Source organism: Hydra vulgaris, chromosome 03 (assembly GCF_038396675.1).
Source record: "Hydra vulgaris chromosome 03, alternate assembly HydraT2T_AEP".
In the NCBI taxonomy this organism is placed as follows: Eukaryota; Metazoa; Cnidaria; class Hydrozoa; order Anthoathecata; family Hydridae; genus Hydra; species Hydra vulgaris.
The window spans coordinates 13,033,129-13,052,051 of record NC_088922.1 but is presented as its reverse complement, the minus strand read 5'-3'; the positions used below and the strand labels follow the sequence as shown (position 1 = coordinate 13,052,051).

The 18,923-nt window shown below is 27.2% G+C and overlaps 1 protein-coding gene across 1 annotated transcript in view; it reads left to right on the top strand.

Moving 5' to 3' along the window:
- Positions 1–18,923, top strand: part of LOC100215025 (U5 small nuclear ribonucleoprotein 200 kDa helicase) — a 40,291-nt gene that overhangs the window by 19,769 nt on the left and 1,599 nt on the right. The window contains exons 9-30 of the mRNA XM_065792382.1: positions 3,106–3,205; positions 3,754–3,890; positions 4,007–4,087; positions 5,659–5,832; positions 6,380–6,673; positions 7,074–7,690; positions 8,791–8,998; positions 9,105–9,369; positions 9,562–9,740; positions 9,854–10,916; positions 11,126–11,286; positions 12,186–12,413; positions 13,066–13,257; positions 13,369–13,547; positions 13,616–13,778; positions 14,269–14,665; positions 15,199–15,275; positions 15,362–15,449; positions 15,549–15,670; positions 15,754–15,897; positions 17,954–18,130; positions 18,220–18,380. Coding sequence (XP_065648454.1) covers positions 3,106–3,205; positions 3,754–3,890; positions 4,007–4,087; positions 5,659–5,832; positions 6,380–6,673; positions 7,074–7,690; positions 8,791–8,998; positions 9,105–9,369; positions 9,562–9,740; positions 9,854–10,916; positions 11,126–11,286; positions 12,186–12,413; positions 13,066–13,257; positions 13,369–13,547; positions 13,616–13,778; positions 14,269–14,665; positions 15,199–15,275; positions 15,362–15,449; positions 15,549–15,670; positions 15,754–15,897; positions 17,954–18,130; positions 18,220–18,380 — 5,207 coding nt within the window. The remainder of the gene's footprint in view (positions 1–3,105; positions 3,206–3,753; positions 3,891–4,006; positions 4,088–5,658; positions 5,833–6,379; positions 6,674–7,073; positions 7,691–8,790; positions 8,999–9,104; positions 9,370–9,561; positions 9,741–9,853; positions 10,917–11,125; positions 11,287–12,185; positions 12,414–13,065; positions 13,258–13,368; positions 13,548–13,615; positions 13,779–14,268; positions 14,666–15,198; positions 15,276–15,361; positions 15,450–15,548; positions 15,671–15,753; positions 15,898–17,953; positions 18,131–18,219; positions 18,381–18,923) is intronic.

Sequence of the window (18,923 nt, the reverse complement as noted above, 5' to 3'; positions counted from 1 at the left end):
AATAAATAAATAGCTAGTGTGAAAACCCAAAGACAATGCTTGCCTAAAGAATTTTTTCATGGCACAATAAATGACATTTGTTATGTATGTATTCTTGTAACATTAATGTTACAAACATATGCTTGTAACAAGTATAAAACCAAATTTTGTATTGAATAAGCAATTTTTTTTAATGGTTAAACAGATAGCTCATGCAAAAACCAAAAACTCTAGTAAGAAGCTGTTTAGGAGAACTCTCCTAAAACAAACATGAAAGCCATGTGAGCTGCTCCTCTAAATAAATGTGTGAAAACATGATACTCAGTTTGTGTATCATACAATTATATCAGGGGTGTGGTGGCTCTAAAAAGCCCATGCAGGATTTTTATTAAAAGGCCTGTATATGCAGTGTTTTACCATATATGCTTGATGTAAAGGCCCATACAAAAAAATATATATATGTGTGTGTGTGTATATATATATATATATATATATATATATATATATATATATATATATATATATATATATATATATATATATATATATATATAATAACTGACCTTATTCTAATAAATCATCAACACAAACTAGCAAGTTGATATAACACTTGTAATTGTTAATATTGTTTGTAACACATTTGTAATTATTAATATTGTAATTTGAAAATATTAATATTGTAATTATTAATTATTGTATTTGTGATTTGTAATTATTAATATTGTTTGTAATACTTCAAAATAAAAAATGGTAATAATACGATGCAGCGACCACGTTTTTGTTATGATTTTCTTAAAACACAATTTACCGCAAGCAAATACGATTAATATTTTATTGTTTAAAGAACATAGCCTAACCCAAAATTAAAAATCAAAGATTTTAATTTTTCTATTACTATATAATAATATATATTTTATTGTATAATAATATAAATTTTTTTTAATTATATAATTATTATATATAACTTTTTTTCTAAAATAAATATTAAAAATCTTCAAAAATAAGAAATTCTTTTTATAGATAGTTTATGCTTTTGTTTAATTCGGTGTTTTAACTTTTTTTAACATTTTCGCATAAACTCACAACAGCAAAAATGCTGCTCTAAAAATGGTGGCGTTATTGACATAATTTAAACATAAAACTTTTTATGACGTAGTTTCATTTAGCAGTTTATATCTGTTTCGAAACGTTACAAAAATGCAAAACATGAGTTCGATACTTATTTATATAAAACTTAATTTAAAATTTAACACCAAAACATTTTTCTTAAATGAAGTAAAACGCAATACAATTACTATATGGTAATTGTCAATACAATTACTATATGGTAATTGTATTGCGTTTTAATTCATTTAAAAAAATATTTTGGGGTTAAATTTTAAATTAAGTTAATTTAAGTCCAAAAATAATAATATCTGATATCTGATCATTTTCCATTATTTTATTAACCTGTTTGGATATCATCGTCAGATATATCTGTTGTAATGATGAAATAAATTGTAAAAATGTGAGGGATTTTTTACAAACCATACAGTCAAATTCTGGAATAGATTGCTATTTGAAATGATAGAAGTTAAAAAAATTAACTTATTTTAAACAAAGCTTCGTCAAGCACTGATTGTTCATGGGGCAGATGGGTTTGTTGACACAGTTGCATGTTTTCAAAATGCAGGCTCAAGAATAATTTCCTCATCTTTTTTTGACACCGGTGATTGTTGTGTATGTCTTTTAACAACATAAAGATCCCACTACACAGTATTTTGTAATTTTTAGCAGTTTTTTGTTTTTGATTTTGTATTCAATGGCTGATGATTGCCGTATAGGCATGAAGCTTAAAGTACCATAGAAAAAGTTGTTTTTTCTTCATTAATATATATATGTATATCACTCTATTTGAAATATCTTTTTAATATTGAGCACTCTTTTACAACTATAAGTTTTGTTTTATTATTTTATTACAAACAGCCTTAAATATAAATATACATATGAGTGTGTGTGTGTGTGTCTGTGTGTGTGTGTGTATCTATACACACACACACACACACACACACACACACACACACACACACACACACACACACACACACACACACACACGATAGGTTGCTAACCATTGCATATATGGGTTGCTAACCAACTTATTTATGAGTGCTAATCAAAACATTAGCCATCAAGTTTTAGATAAAAAAATTTTGATTTTAAAATGAATTTAGTAATAAGTTCATTTAATTGCGGTGCATTCTGTTGTAAAAATTTATTTCAGTTGTTCAATTTGAAATTCTATTATAATAGTTAAATAGTTATAGAAAAAAAGGTTATTAAACTGACTGAATTAATGGATTGCCAAAGTTTTATAAATACCCATTTTTAACAAGGAAAGAACAAAAACAAAAACAAAAAAATTTGCAAGATTAAAAATTGTTATGCAAACTTTAACAAGATTAATTTTCTGTTTTTATTTTAATTTTACTCTTGAAAAGTTGTAAATAACCATTATTAGCTGAGTTTCATTTAACTATTCAGTTCACTATAAATTAACTGAGCTCCATTTAACTATTCAGTTCACTATAAATTAACTGAGCTCCATTTAAATATTCAGTTCACTATAAATTAACTGAGCTCCATTTAAATATTCAGTTCAGTAAAAGTTAACTATTGGTTTGAATATTAAACAATTAGAATTAGAGAAAATTTTTTTAAATTTAAAACTATAGTTATTGTATATTATTGTGCGTGTGTGTGTATCTATATATATCTATATATATATATATATATATATATATATATATATATATATATATATATATATATATATATATATATATATATATATATATATATATATATATATATATATATATATATATATATATATATATAATATTTAACTATTGTTTTTATTTTTATTATAATTTAATTTTTTATATAAAAGTCTCTGTTAGCAACTTAGTTTTCTTTGAGTGCTTTATATAGCCATTACTGTTAAAATTTTCTATTTTATTTGTACAAGTTTTAAAAACTTCAAAAAAAAAATTATGATCTTATAGTATTAAAAGAAGGATAAAGTTTTAATCAGTATTCTAGAAAATTCTATAAAACTGTAAATTTTTATGATTTTTTTTATAGAATGCCAATGATGAAAGAGATCTGGAAAATAAACTAGTTCTTTTGTTGGGTCATGACAAGTTTTCTATCATTAAAACTCTTAGGAAACATCGAAAGTTGAGTAAGTTGTTTTTCTCTACTGAGTTTTGTTTAAAGTTTTTTCGACACATGACAGCGAAAACAAATACAATTTTTAGCTATAATATAGATAAAGCCCATAATTTTATATAAGTGCTGTTTTAAAGAGAAAGTCTCAATTAATCTTTAAAAAACCACATATTTTATTACATTTAAAAAAATATTTTTTTATTGTTTTGTTGCATATGAATCCGAGAAACCCCATTTTTCTACCAAGTTTTAATTAAGGTTTTGAATTATGATTTTGAATTATGATTGGAGCATTGTTCAACGTATTTAGACTTACAACTTAAGCACAAAAAGACCACTAGTACTGTTATCTTTTATGTTACAAAAAACAAAAAAAGTGCTGTTATCTTTTATAGAGCTGTTCTCTTGGTTTAGTTAAACTTATAATAACACATATAATTAAGTTAATTGTTATTGTATTAAATTGCAAATTTGCACATTTTGTAATTTTATTAAAGTCATTTCTTTCTTTGGCATAAATAAAAAGTGAGGATATAATATTCAAATTTGATCTCTTAATAGTTTTGTATTGCACCTTGCTAACCATGGCTCAAACAATAAAAGAACGCAAAGACTTAGAAACAAAGATGAAAGTTGACCCTGAACTTGCTGAAATTCTTCATCAACTTTCAGAGGAAGATCAAAAAGACTTGGTTCAGGTTGTTATTTTAAAACTTGAGTATAACTTTTTAATTTTAAATATTTGAACAAAAGTTAATTCTTCATAAGAAACTTTTATATCATATTGTTTTTTTTGTTACTTTTATTTAATTAGGCGGAACGTGCTCGGAAAGCAGCAGCAAGAAAGTCTAGGGTAGATGCTGACCTTAGTGCATTAGACAGTGAGGACAAACTGGTAATTCATGTCTTATTTTGTTGAAGAGTTTAATATTCAATTCTTATATTTTATTTTTATTACATCCATAAACCAAAATTGTTTAGTAAAGTTTTTTATTATTAATTGAACTTTATATTAATTAACCAATTGATTAATATAAAGTTACATAAAGTTTCAAATATGTAACAAATAAAAAATTTATACAATTATAAATACCTGCTAATATAACATGGCTATATAATATATATTATTAAGAAAAGATTTTTATATATAAATTGTAAAATATTTTTGATTACATCAGTTTTATTTTTATTTGCTTTAATTAGGTTTTAAGCAGGTTTAATCTTAAACCAATCTTGCCCTGATCTTCTCACGGTTATCAATTTTTTTACAAATGCAGCCGAACCTTGTTTGATTCTTATATATCTTTGTAACAGTTAATTGTTGTTATTTTTAGGTTGTTTTTTTCCTCAAAAAAACACTTTAATGTGTATTTTATAGTGTCATGCGCAGTGTTGTAAAAAATATTTAAAAAAAAATATTTAAAGTATAAAAAAAATAGTTTTTTTAATTTGCAATACCAAATTCGTTTTGAATTCTTGAAAGTGTTTTAAAACAGCTAAAGTTTAAAATTAATCCCATTAAAAATCTTTTGGAATAAGCATCTCAAGTTTCTTACAAACTTGCTAAACTCTTAGTATGATAAATGCCAGAAAACAAATAATTTCTTATTGAAGTTTGCCCAGAGTATCAGCAATAGATTTCATAAATTGTTTGTCATCTTCTAATACCCATAATTCCTTTGGTTTAAAATGGCACAATTTCATTGCATCAATTATTTTTAGGTAAGCTTTTTACTTACTCTTGGCTCCAAAATTGATATATGAAATCATGCAGAATTCCATTGAGTCTCTCCTTGTGTCATTAATGAAACTTTAGTATTATACTCTGCAGCATCAGATGCTTGTGTGCTTTCGCTGACATGTGACCACAGTTTTGAGCAATTGCACACCTGTATTGTTTGTAGATAATTAAACTGTTCACCTTTACTTGCAGAAGAACTTTTATACTTACTTTTAATTGCTGTTTATTTAGTTTTGTAGTGGATTTGGTGGTCAACTAACTCAAAGTTAGTTGACCACCAAATCTCCTACAAAATGTTTTTACAGGGACACCTTATGCTGGCAAATATCATTTAAACCTTTTTTTCTAACACTTCTGGACATTTCTTTCTTGAAAGTTCTTTATTTTTAGTTTTGTTTTATTTTAAATAAAAAAAAAAAATTATATAAACAATTTTGCATTTTAAAAAGCATTTAAAATACAAAATACCTCAAAAATTGTCTTTAGAATACATATACTAGGTACTTGTCTAAAAAAGTTTTTAAAATGCAAAATACAAATACTTCAAAAGTGTTTTAAATACTTTTATTTTTAATACTTTTATTTTAAATACTTTACAACACTGGTTTCTCAAATTGTTATAGTGTTTCATAAATCAGAACTATATATTGTTATATTGTGTGACACATTGTTTATTTTATTTAGATTTTTAATTTCAAATTTTGAATTTTTTTAAAAATTGTTAGAGTCGATTTGCTAAGAAGTTACTTGACTTGGAAGATTTAACATTTAAAGATGGAAGTCATTTCATGGCAAATAAAAAGTGCCAGTTGCCGGATGGCTCATTTAGAAAGCAAAGGAAAGGCTATGAGGAAGTTCATGTACCTGCTTTGAAACCTAAATCATTAAAAGATGGAGAGGTTAGAAAGAATCAATATATTTTTAAATGCTTATATATATATATATATATATATTATATATATATATATATATATATATATATATATATATATTTATATTTATATTTATATTTAAGTATGGGTGTATATTTATTTAAATGTAAGTATATATCTACTTTAATAATCTATTATTGATAATAATATCAGTAAAACTTATAAAATCTATCAAAAATAATAACTAGGTTTGTACAGAGCCTATTTTCCTATTTTTTTTTGTTTTTTAGATGTTTTTAGGCCTTTTTTTCAAGCTTCTAGCTATCTGTATTTTTGATAGTTCATATGTTCATATGTGGATTTAGGAGGCAACAAATAGAAATAAAACAAATAGAAATAAAACAAATAGAAAATGTTTAATATGTTTTAAGAATAAATAAATCGAGCATAAATTATTTAGTAAAATTTGCTAGTTTTGGTTTTTAATCTTATTTTTATAGAACATATTTAATACTATTAAGTTAAGGATGTTATCAGAACAAACATTTATATTTTATTTTTAAAACATTTTTAGGTCTTGGTTCAAATTAGTGACCTTCCAAAATACTCCCAAACTGCATTTGAAGGATACAAGCAGCTAAACAGAATTCAAAGCAAACTAGCAGATGCTGCACTAAAAACAGATGATAACCTTCTTTTGTGTGCTCCTACTGGGGCAGGTAAAACTAATGTTGCATTAATGGCTATCCTGCGTGAAATCGGAAAACATATTAATCTTGATGGTACAATTAATACAAGTGAATTCAAAGTTATATATATTGCTCCGATGAGATCTCTTGTCCAAGAAATGGTCCTCAATTTTTCAAAGGTACCTAAAAGTTATTTGACAGATTTAATCATGAAAAGTTAAAAGATTTTAAATAAGTTTTTAATTTTTTTACATTTTCACATTTAGACATTTTCAAAATAAATATTAAGGAATACAAAAATATTTGAAAAGTTACCTTTATAGCATTTAATTTAACTATTTATTACAATTTATTCTCCAATATATATTTTTAATTATTATTAGGAGAAAGCATTAATGTTAGTTATTATAATATTATAGATTCTGATATTGTATGTGTGGTTTGTTCATGTGTATATAAATTGTTCAAATTTTCAAAATAATTACATATTTTGGGTTATTGATTTTGTTCTATTGTTTATTATTATTTCAATTTTGTTGTATTTTTACTAAAAATAATTATTCTAGTTTACTTTAATAGAGGCTGCAATCTTATGATATTCAAGTATCTGAGTTGACTGGTGATCACCAATTAAGCAAAGAACAAATTGATAGTACACAAGTAATTGTATGTACACCTGAAAAATGGGATATCATTACTCGAAAGGCTGGAGAGCGTACTTATACTCAGCTAGTTAGACTGATTATCATTGATGAAATCCACCTATTACATGATGAGAGAGGTCCTGTCCTTGAGGCAATAATTGCTAGAACAATAAGGCAAATAGAAAGCACTCAAGAACCTGTACGGTTAATAGGTTTAAGTGCCACATTACCAAATTATGAAGACGTTGCAACATTTATGAGAGTGAATGTCGACAAAGGTTTATTTTTCTTTGACAATAGTTTTCGACCTGTTCCACTGGAGCAACAATATGTAGGGGTGACTGAAAAGAAAGCCATCAAAAGGTTTCAAGTTATGAATGAAGTTGTTTATGAAAAAGTAATGGAAAATGCAGGTAAAAATCAGGTGCTAGTGTTTGTCCATTCTCGCAAAGAAACAGGCAAAACAGCTCGAGCTCTAAGAGACCTGTGTTTGGAAAGAGATACCTTGGGCCAATTTCTGCGTGAAGATTCAGCAAGCATGGAGGTTTTAAGGTATTTTTTAATTGTTTAAACACTCAACATGACATAAAAAAACATAATATTCAAGTTTTCATAGGTTTTTTGAAGTTCAATATAACATAAACATCATCAAAATATTATATAAACATTTATTTGTATGTTTTTAGTTAGTTTATAAAGTTTCATTTAAATGTAATTATACCAAATTTAGAAATTTTTTGTTGAACTTATTTTATCTTTAACCTGTTGACTAAACTTTGGCAAAAGAAAGTATTTTTAATTGTTATTTAATGTATGCAAATGTTAATGATAAGTATTAATGCTTTAGCTACCAAACTTAAGCCTCATCATAAATTGGCATCTCTTTTTTTTTTCCTTCACAAGTATTACCATGTTTATTGCTCAGACAAGCTATCATTACTTGTTCCATCAATCAAAATTCAATCTTTCATGGCTCATCATTTAAGTCACATCCTCTTACTGTTGCTGTTTCTTCATGCTCAAAAAACTGTTATCTTTTTTTTTTTTTACTTGAACATCTGTGCTTTGGAATTCTCTCTCATCTCCATGTCTCCCTGACACATAATTTACAGTTTTTTTAAGTCTTCTGTTAACTTTGTTGCTCTTCAAACTTTTTTTTTTCTTCTATATCTTTTTTTCTTTTCTTCTTTTAACTCCCAACTTAATTAGTGGTTGCTTGCAATGTATTCTGTGTGGCTAATCTTCTTAAATTAATTCGTACTAGTGCTTTAAAAGGTTAATTTGATTTCATAATTAAAATATAAAAAAAATTCTTTTCATTTTATTGGCATTATTAATTTAACAAAATGGTTAAAAATCAAACTAAAGAATATAAATTAGCATTAATCCAAAGAACAATTACTATCTGTCCATCTTCAGTTTTTGTTTTTTAGTTTAACTGTGCTACATGGCAGTATCCATTTTAAGTTATCAATATATAATCTATAATATCTGTTCACAGTGTATTATCTGATAGTTTTCTAAATAAGATTATTTAAATTTGTTGTTATTGTTTTAAATATTTTAATATATCATATATGTTTTTTTTTGTCATATATATTTTTTATATCATATATGTTTTAATTTTTACTCTGATTTTTTATCTTATATAGAACTGAAGCTGAGCAGGTTAAAAACTTAGAACTAAAGGATATTTTGCCATATGGTTTTGCTGTTCATCATGCAGGCATGAGTCGTGTTGATAGAACACTTGTTGAAGATTTGTTTGGAGATCGTCATATACAAGTTCTTGTATCAACTGCTACTTTAGCTTGGGGTGTTAATCTTCCAGCTCACACAGTCATTATTAAAGGAACTCAGGTATGATCAAGATTATAGGTATAAATAAGGATATACATTAATTAGAATAATTAGTTAAATTATACATTAAAATAATTTAAAACGTAAGTTTTTTTTCTTGGTGCAGGTTTATAGTCCAGAAAAAGGAAAATGGGTTGAGCTTGGCGCACTTGACATTTTGCAAATGTTTGGACGTGCTGGTCGACCACAGTATGATACTAAAGGTGAAGGTATTTTGATAACCAACCACACTGAACTTCAATACTATTTGTCTTTATTAAACCAACAGCTTCCAATTGAAAGCCAGTTTATAAGTAAGTTAGCAGATAATTTGAATGCTGAGATTGTGCTTGGTACAGTTCAGACTGTCAAAGATGCTTGCACATGGCTAGGTTAGTTTGTTTAGGTTATTTATACTGGTTGATAAATTAAGCTGTTATAAATATTTTTTTTCTTTTTCTCTCTTTTTTTTAATAATTAATTTCTAAATACTTTAAATTGGTTAGTTTGAAGTTATATTTGTTATTAGCAAGAAATATCAATCCATCTTTGATTGGTTTATAGTTATTTTTATTTTAATCCAGGTTACACTTATCTATACATTCGTATGCTTCGTAATCCAACACTGTATGGAATTTCACACGATGATATGGAAAATGATAAGCTTCTTGAACAGCGTAGAATGGACCTTATTCATAGTGCAGCCGTTTTACTTGATAAAAACCAGCTTATTAAGTATGACAAAAAAACTGGAATTTTACAGGTATTAGTTATATTTTTGTGTTTTTATAATGCTACTAATATTTTCATAGTATTTTTTTAAGTTGCAAGTCATTAACATGTATAATTTTTATATATATTTATTTTTATTTTAAGACAACTGAACTTGGGCGAATCGCAAGTCATTATTATTGTACTCAAGAATCAATGGCTACATACAACAAACTATTAAAAGCTACTTTAAGTGAAATTGAACTGTTTCGTGTTTTTTCTCTTTCCTCTGAATTCAAGTATATAAACGTTAGAGAGGAGGAAAAAATGGAACTGCAGCTTTTAATTGAACGAGTACCGATACCTGTTAAAGAAAGTATAGAGGAACCTAGTGCAAAAATCAATGTTTTATTGCAAGCATATATTTCACAATTGAAATTAGAAGGGTTTGCCCTTGTTGCTGATATGGTTTTTGTTACTCAGTCTGCAGGCCGTCTTATGCGTGCCATTTTTGAAATTTGTCTTCACCGTGGCTGGGCACAATTAACTGATAGAGTTTTAAATCTTTGTAAGATGATTAACAGTCGCATGTGGCTGTCAATGACACCATTAAGACAATTCAAAAAAATGCCTTTTGAAGTGATTAAAAAGATTGAGAAAAAAGATTTTCCATGGAAAAGATTTTATGATCTTGGCCATAATGAAATAGCTGAGTTAATTCATGCTCCAAAAATGGGAAAAGTAATTCACAAATTTGTTCATCAGTTTCCTAAAGTTGAAGTCACAACACATATCCAGCCTATCACACGTTCAACTCTAAGTGTTGAAGTTACAATCACACCAGATTTTCAATGGGATTCAAAAATTCATGGCAATTCAGAGGCGTTCTGGATATTTGTGGAAGATGTTGATGGAGAAAGAATATTACATCACGAGTATTTTTTGTTAAAAGAAAAATATGCCACTGATGAACACACTGTAAAGTTTTTTGTACCAGTTTTTGAACCTTTACCTCCCCAGTATTTCATCAGAGTAATATCAGACAAATGGCTGCATTCTGAAACACAGCTACCTGTTTCATTTAGGCATTTGTATTTACCTGAAAAAAACCCACCTCCAACAGAGTTGCTAGATCTTCAGCCTCTCCCTGTATCAGCATTAAGAAATTCTGATTTTGAAGCACTTTATCAGGACAAGTTTCCTTACTTTAATCCAATTCAGACTCAAGGTTTAAAATTGAATTCATTATTGATTTTTTATTTTTGTTTTGTATTTGTAGTTATAATCGAAAATAAGAAGTTTAATTTTAATTAAAAATTGCAATTTAAGTTAGGACTGTTGTGTCTTAACTTAAATTGATTTAATTCAGCATTGAGTGTAAATGAATTTAACATTTATATCATTTATATGTAAGTGTATGTCATATCCTTGTTATAGTTTTCAATGCACTTTACAATTCTGATGATAATATATTAATTGGTGCTCCGACTGGTAGTGGAAAAACAATATGTGCAGAATTTGCAATTTTACATCTGTTATTGCAACATCATGATGCTCGTTGTGTTTATATAACTTCACTGCAATCTCTAGCTGAACAGGTTGTTTATTTGTTTGTTTGCTCATTTAGTTCAGTATTCATAAAAAAAAATAACTTTTTTTTTGGTTGTTAAATATAATACATAAAGTAGTCATTTGATTATCTTGATTGCTAAGCACTTATATAACTTGGAAAATGTCACACATGTGTCTTGAAAGATTCACTTATCAGCTCTGTTTGTTATTATTTTAAAATGTGCTCTGATGATACTAAAATAATGAAAGTCAAAGCTTAACAAGTTAATTTAAATAAAATTGATTAAACTCTTACTTGGCTTACTTGGTTTATAGAGCTAAATGTAAAAAATGTAATGCATTTTTGTATTTGATGAAAAATTATAATTATTTCAAAGTTTTAAAATTATAATATGTGATACAATTATAATTCTAAAATCACAATTGTTGAAAATAACTTAAATGAATTGTTTCACAATTTTAATAGTTATTGAGAAAAATGTTGCTGATCTTTCAGGCTTTTAATAATAGTTTATTAAAAAGGGACTGATTAAGTACAAATTGCATAAGTGCAAAATGGTATCAGTGTGAAGTACTTTATCTTAAATTTGAGCCATGCATAATTATAATAAAAAAAACCTCTGTCCCTCTCTTTTTTTTCAAATTAAAATAAAAAAAAAAGTTTTCAATGTGTGTAGAAATTTAAAAGTTACTACAGAAATTATGGACAATTTTTCAAAGTTTGAAGCTAACTTGAAAGTAGCTCTCTGTGCCATGGGAACTCTAATATACCCCCCCCTCAGTCTATTGCGAATAAGAGTAGAGAAAGCCATTGATCTTCTGAGTGGTAGTATTGAAATAAAAATACTTGGTGCAAAACTTAGCCTTAGGAAAAGCTTTTTTCAATTTTTTCATTGTTTTTATATAATTTTGATATAAATTTTAGGTATTTACTGACTGGCGCAGTAAATTTGGTATAATGCTAGGGAAAAATGTAGTTATGTTGACAGGGGAAACAAGTGGTGATCTCAAGTTGCTTGCCAAAGGTAACATTATTATTTCGACACCAGATAAATGGGATGTTTTATCTCGCAGATGGAAACAAAGAAAAAATGTGCAGAATGTTAATCTTTTTATTTTGGATGAGTTACATTTAATTGGTGGAGAAAATGGGGTATGTTATTATTTTAATTGGTGAAGAAAATGGGGTATGTTATTATTTTAATTGGTGAAGAAAATGGGGTTTATTATTTTGGTGCTTTGTTCTTTTTATAGCTTTTTTTTTTGTAAAACTTTTTTTTTCAAAACTTGACACTAGTAATTAAAATTTTGCCCAATTTGATATTACTTATATCAAATGATTTTAAATACAAATATTGTTAAAATAAGTTAAATCATTATTTTGATAGGTGAGTAAATTATTTGGATAGATAATTAAGACTCTAAATTTTCATTTACTTTTTACTAAAAGAAACATTTACTTTATTTGAAATAGTAAGTAATTTAAACTTCATACAAGTATTACTATCTGACTAATCTTAGAAATAAGTGTTTTTGTTGTTGTTGTTTTTTATTTTATTTTTGTTTTTTTAATACAGTTTTGCAATAGTTTTGCTTATAATAGCTTATAATTGATTTTGCTTATAATTTTTAAAAGTTTTGTTTATAATTGATTTTTTTCGTATTATTCGTATTTTTTATTGCATATAAATTAAAGTTTGCAATAAAAAAATCTTTAATCATACACTGTTTAAAGTTCTTTTTATATGACCCATTAAGCAATATAACTGTTACAGTAAAAAAAATTTTACTTTATATGTTTTTAGCCTGTGATGGAGGTGATTTGCTCTCGTATGCGTTATATATCATCTCAGATAGAGAAAGGTATTCGCATAGTAGCATTAAGTTCTTCACTTAGTAATTCTAAAGATATTGCACAGTGGCTTGGTGTTAGTACAAATAATATATTCAACTTTCACCCTAATGTCAGACCAGTGCCTCTAGAGTTGCACATTCAGGTAGAAAAAAATTATTTACTACTAGTTACCTTTTTAAAAACTAAACATTTTTAAAATCAAAAGTTTGTTTTCATTTTTCTAGGCATTAAAATTTTTCTTATTTAATAATAGGGGTTTAATATTACTCACACTGGATCACGTTTAATAGCTATGATAAAGCCTGCTTATCAGTCGATAGTCAGGCTATCTCCACGGAAACCTGTTATTGTGTTTGTACCCTCAAGAAAGCAAAGTAAAATCACAGCGCTTGATTTGCTATCTTTTTGCGGTGCTGAGAATCAGCCTCAAAGGTAAATTTAAAAAAAAATTGTCTAAAGGTTTTGTCATTTTAGTTTTTTAATGTTGAATTTTTTTTTAGGTTTCTCCACTGCACAGAGGAAGACCTTCAACCTCATTTGAAACGCATTCAAGAAAAAACTTTAAAAGAAACTCTCGCTTATGGAGTAGGTTATTTGCATGAGGGACTCAGTGATATAGAAGTTAAAGTTGTTGAACAACTTTTTACCTCAGGAGCTGTGCAGGTATAATGCTTCTGTTATATACAACAATTAGTCAGGTATAATGTTAAAGAAGAGTTAACTTATTTTGGCCACGGCTCTTTGCATGTTTTGAAAATTTGACCATTTTGAAAGTGCACTGAAAAAACTCTACTAAAGAAAAAAAAAACACAAACTGAAATTTAAAATTTTTGAAACGTTAATATTTTCTGATGTCTAATAAATGAATTAAACATAAGAAAAAATCTTAAAAAAGGATTTGAATCTGCACTATATATTGATCAGACAATTGCAACTCAAATAAAAAATGGTGTTTCTTTTAGAGTGTTGCACTAAAATTATATGTTACGCATATTTAAAACCCGCTGAGTTATCAAAACATAAAAAGAGCCGTGGTCAAGTTATCAAAACAAAACATCTTTTACATGGTCAAACAAGACATACAACTGCACGCATCTTCTGTGAAAACCTGTTTTTTTCTTTTTTGAAAATAAAAAATTGTTTTTTTTTTTAGATAATGGTAGTTTCTAGGAATCTTTGTTGGACAGTAAGCACTCATGCTCACTTAGTTGTTATTGTTGACACATTATATTACGAAGGAAAGATACACACATATGTGGATTATCCAGTTACCGATGTACTTCAAATGATTGGGTTAGCTAACAGACCTTTACTAGATGACTCTGGAAAAGCTGTAATTTTATGTTTATCATCAAAGAAGGAATTTTTTAAAAAGTTTCTCTACGAACCACTTCCAATCGAATCACATTTAGATCATTGTCTTCACGATCATTTCAATGCTGAAGTTGTCACTAAAACAATTGCAAACAAACAAGACGCTGTTGACTATTTAACATGGACATTTTTATATAGAAGAATGACACAAAATCCAAACTATTATAATTTGCAGGGTAAAATGTAATATGTATTATTGTTCCTTAATATTTAAGCTTTAGTGTGTGGATTATTTATTACTAGCTGGAGTTACCCGGCGTTGCCCGGGCCAATATTTAAACTGGCTTACCTGATATCTGTACACAAAAATGAGCCAAAAATGGGCCCAAAAAATGGTCCCCTCTGACCCCGGGGGTCGGGGTACGGGGTCAAAACCCAGCTAAGAACCTTCTCCCCCTCAAGGACTACCCCCATGCCATCTGTACACAAAAATGGGCCCAAAAAATGGTCCTCCCTGACCCCGGGGGTCGGGGTACGGGGTCAAAACCCAGCTAAGAACCTTCTCCCCCTCGAGGACTACCCCCATGCCAAATTTCATCGAGATCGGTCCGGCGGTTTGGATTTCTATAGAGAACAAACAAACAAACACACACACATTGCCCTTTATATATATTATAAGATAGTTAAATAAATTTATCAAATTTTTCTTTATAATTTTTCGTTTTTATTTATCTTGTATGTTAGTATTTATCTATTAAAAATTTTTTAGGAGTATCTCATCGCCATCTGTCTGATCATATGTCTGAACTTGTTGAGAACTGTCTGGCTGATTTAGAACAGTCTAAGGTAAAAAAAGAAAATCTTTGTGGACTGTTAAGTGAAAAGAATGTAAGATTTTTATTTTTAGAATAAATTGTTTGATTTATTTTTAGTGTGTTTCTATAGAAGATGAGATGAATGTCACACCTCTCAATCTTGGCATGATTGCTGCATACTATTATATTAACTATACAACTATTGGTACAATTTGTCAAGTTTTTTTTTTAATATTTTTATTTTTATTTGCGTTTACAAAAAAAAATATTAAAATAAATTAAATCTTTAATTTATTTTTTAAAGAGCTTTTTAGTGTTTCACTTTCGGCTAAAACTAAGTTAAAAGGTTTGATTGAGATTATATCTTCTGCTTATGAATACGAAAATCTACCTATACGTCAACATGAGGATGCAATTTTGAAACAGGTTTGCTAAATAATTTTATTTAATCATTATTTTCTAATTATTTTAATTTCACCAAAATATTTTATTCACAAATAACTTTTTAGCTTTCAAATCGTGTTCCATATAAAGTATCAAATGCAAAATTTAATGATCCACATGTGAAAACCAACTTACTCTTGCAAGCTCATTTATCAAGAATGCAACTATCTCCCGAGCTTCAATCAGACACTGAATTTATTTTGGGAAAAGTATTCTACTTTATTTTAATAATATTAGCATAATAATATTGACAACCACAAATAATAATATTGATAACCACAAAAAAAAAAAAAAAAATTAACACAATTTTTTAATATAGTTTGTGAGCTTTAATTCTTAAAATGTGCACTTTAATTTTCAAAGAAGAGAGATAAAAAAAAAGAATAATAAAAAAAGCAACTGCAGCCTCAACCCAAGCCCTTGGTCGATGTAGTGGCACTCCTTGCATGTTCTCCCTATTTTGTCAGTTGATGTATGTACTTAAGTCCTTGCAGTAGGTACCAGCAATTTTTGGTATCATGTTGCTTCAAGTTGGAGTAGATAATTTATAAGAAAATAAGAGTTAACTTAAAAATAAAAAATCTAAAGTTAACTAGTTGCTGTCTGTCTGCTGAAAAATAAGTTTGAAATTTCAACTTAAATAAACTGCTTTAAAGATGCCATTATTTTGTAGAATTACAAAGGATATGTCATTTAAAAAAAGTAAATATAAACAACACTAAATCATTCCAGTTTTTCTGAATTAAGTTTTCAAGCTAAAATGGTGATTTTTTTTTTTTTAACTTAAAAACAAAAATATCTGAATTTTTTTGTTAACTGTTTATTTAAACCCAAATAAGTTGCAACATTCAAAACCTTGTTTTTTTTATGTTTTATTTACATAAGTTCATCTAGTTATATAGCTTTATAGTAAAACTACCTATTTTTACAGGACCCAAATATGTCTAAAAATTTAAAAATAAATTTTTTACGTTTCATTATATATGAAAATACACTGAAAAATATTTTACACCAATACTCATTTTAAAAGTTCATTAATTAAAACTCATTCTAGTTCATGTTTCATAATGTACTATGTAAAAAATAAGAAAATAAAAAGAAGTAAAAAACAAGGAAATATGTAAAAAAAAGAAATTAAAGCAAAATAGAATCAGGAAGATTTGCAACTTTTAAATTTTGCACATTTAGTTTAATGGTCTAATAAAGCTTGAAGCATTTGATTTTTCTAAAAAAAAGTTGAAAATCACTGGGCCCTACCCCGCAGCACTAAAGTGCCGTACTTGGCCGACGTCAGATCAGCAAAAAATTTATTTGCATTTTTTGCTTTCTGTTACAAAAGAGGTAATAATTTGTTGATTACGAAAACATTGCTTTACAAAAGCATAGCTTTAGACAATAACATTTTAAAGAATGTATCAATTAAACTTTATGGAAGCATGTAGCAAATTTATGAATTAGTAATTTTTTGGTTTCGAAGTTGTTTTTAAACAACAACAACAAAAATTTAACTAATAAAATAAATTAATATTAAATTTCGAGTAAAAAAGTGTGAGAACAACAGACATCTAAAAAAATACAGAACTATAAAAATTTTCATTTTTATAGTTCTATAAGAAGTTTGTCTAAAAAAAATTAGGTGAAGTCTTACAAAGGTGTCAATACCAGTGGTAATTGTTGCTAGCAGAAAAGATAACTATAATTTACTGTAACAGTAACTTAAATAGTTTTGGCTATAAGCTTGAAACAGTTTTAACTTACTTTAGCTTAACAGTTAAGTGATTACAGGTATAAAGAGCAAAACAAACTGTTAAAATGTTACAATGCAATATGCATTATGTTTTTGTTCATGTTATCATTTAAATTTTTTATTTATTTGAAATCTGTTTTTTAGAAAACATTTTTTTATTAAAGTTTAAAATTTGATTCATATTTTTTTAATAAACATTTTTTTTTGTAAAAGTTTAAAATTTGATATTTTCTTTCAGGTTACCTTGTTATTTATTTTGTATTTCCTTTCTATAGTTTTGATAAGTTTGTTGTTTTTTTTTGACCAACTTTTATTAATATACTATTAACAAAATATTTGGTGTATTTATCAGACAGATAGAATTACCTATCCAAACTTTATTCCAAGCATGAGTATATATGCTAGACATTTCTTTCAATCCTATTTTGCACCTTATGCTTGCAAAAGAAGTATTCACAGTATATTACAAGTGCAACTGTGTATTTATTACTTTAGAATACTTTTTTTTATTTCTTTAGGCAATGCGCTTAATTCAAGCCTGTGTTGATGTTCTTAGCAGCAATGGTTGGTTATCTCCAGCTATTACTGCAATGGAGCTAGCGCAAATGGTGACTCAAGGAATGTGGTCAAAAGACTCTTATCTTAAACAAATACCTCATTTTTCTGCAGAAATTATTAAGCGATGCCAAGATAAGGTGATTGATTTGTTTTACTATTAAGAATTTAAATTTATCAAATACTAAAAGTTATTGATCTAAAAATTTATTCTCTGAAATTCTTGCAGGAAATTGAGTCTGTTTTTGACATCATGGATATGCAAGATGATGACCGCAATAGCTTATTGAAATTATCTGACCTACAAATGCAAGACGTTGCAAAGTTTTGTAACAGATATCCCAACATTGAATTGTCCTATGAAGTTGCTAATAAAGAATCTCTTGCAAGGTTAAATATTTTGCTTAAATTTAAATAAAATGTTATCCGAAATTATTTTACCCATTTTTTAAGCCTATGTTCTGGAATTGGTTTAATTAGGCTTCTTTCCATCCCTTTTGCATTACAAAAATAACAAAATGTGACAAAATTTCTCTGTTTTTGATATTTCTTAATTAATTTGAGTATGCTGTGTCTGAATATGGTATTTATTTTTTATTGCATCAATGGTTAGATTATAAAACTAAAAAACCGATTAAAAATTTTGTTAATATTGATCGCATTTCTCATCTAAGATTGATTAAAAACATTGTGGGAACCAGCTTACAAATGGAGTTCTCTAACTGGCCGCTCATGTCTTGTAAAATGCGGTCTGCAGCCCTGTCATCCCATAAACAAAGAAAACAAAAGTACATTGTGTATTCCCATTGTAGACCAAAAAGATACCTATAAAATCTCCACATACATTCCACTTGTGATTGTTGTAGTAGTTTTTCTCAATTTCGGAAGCTCACTCCACTTATCTTTTAATTAGCGGAATTAGTTTCTGGAATT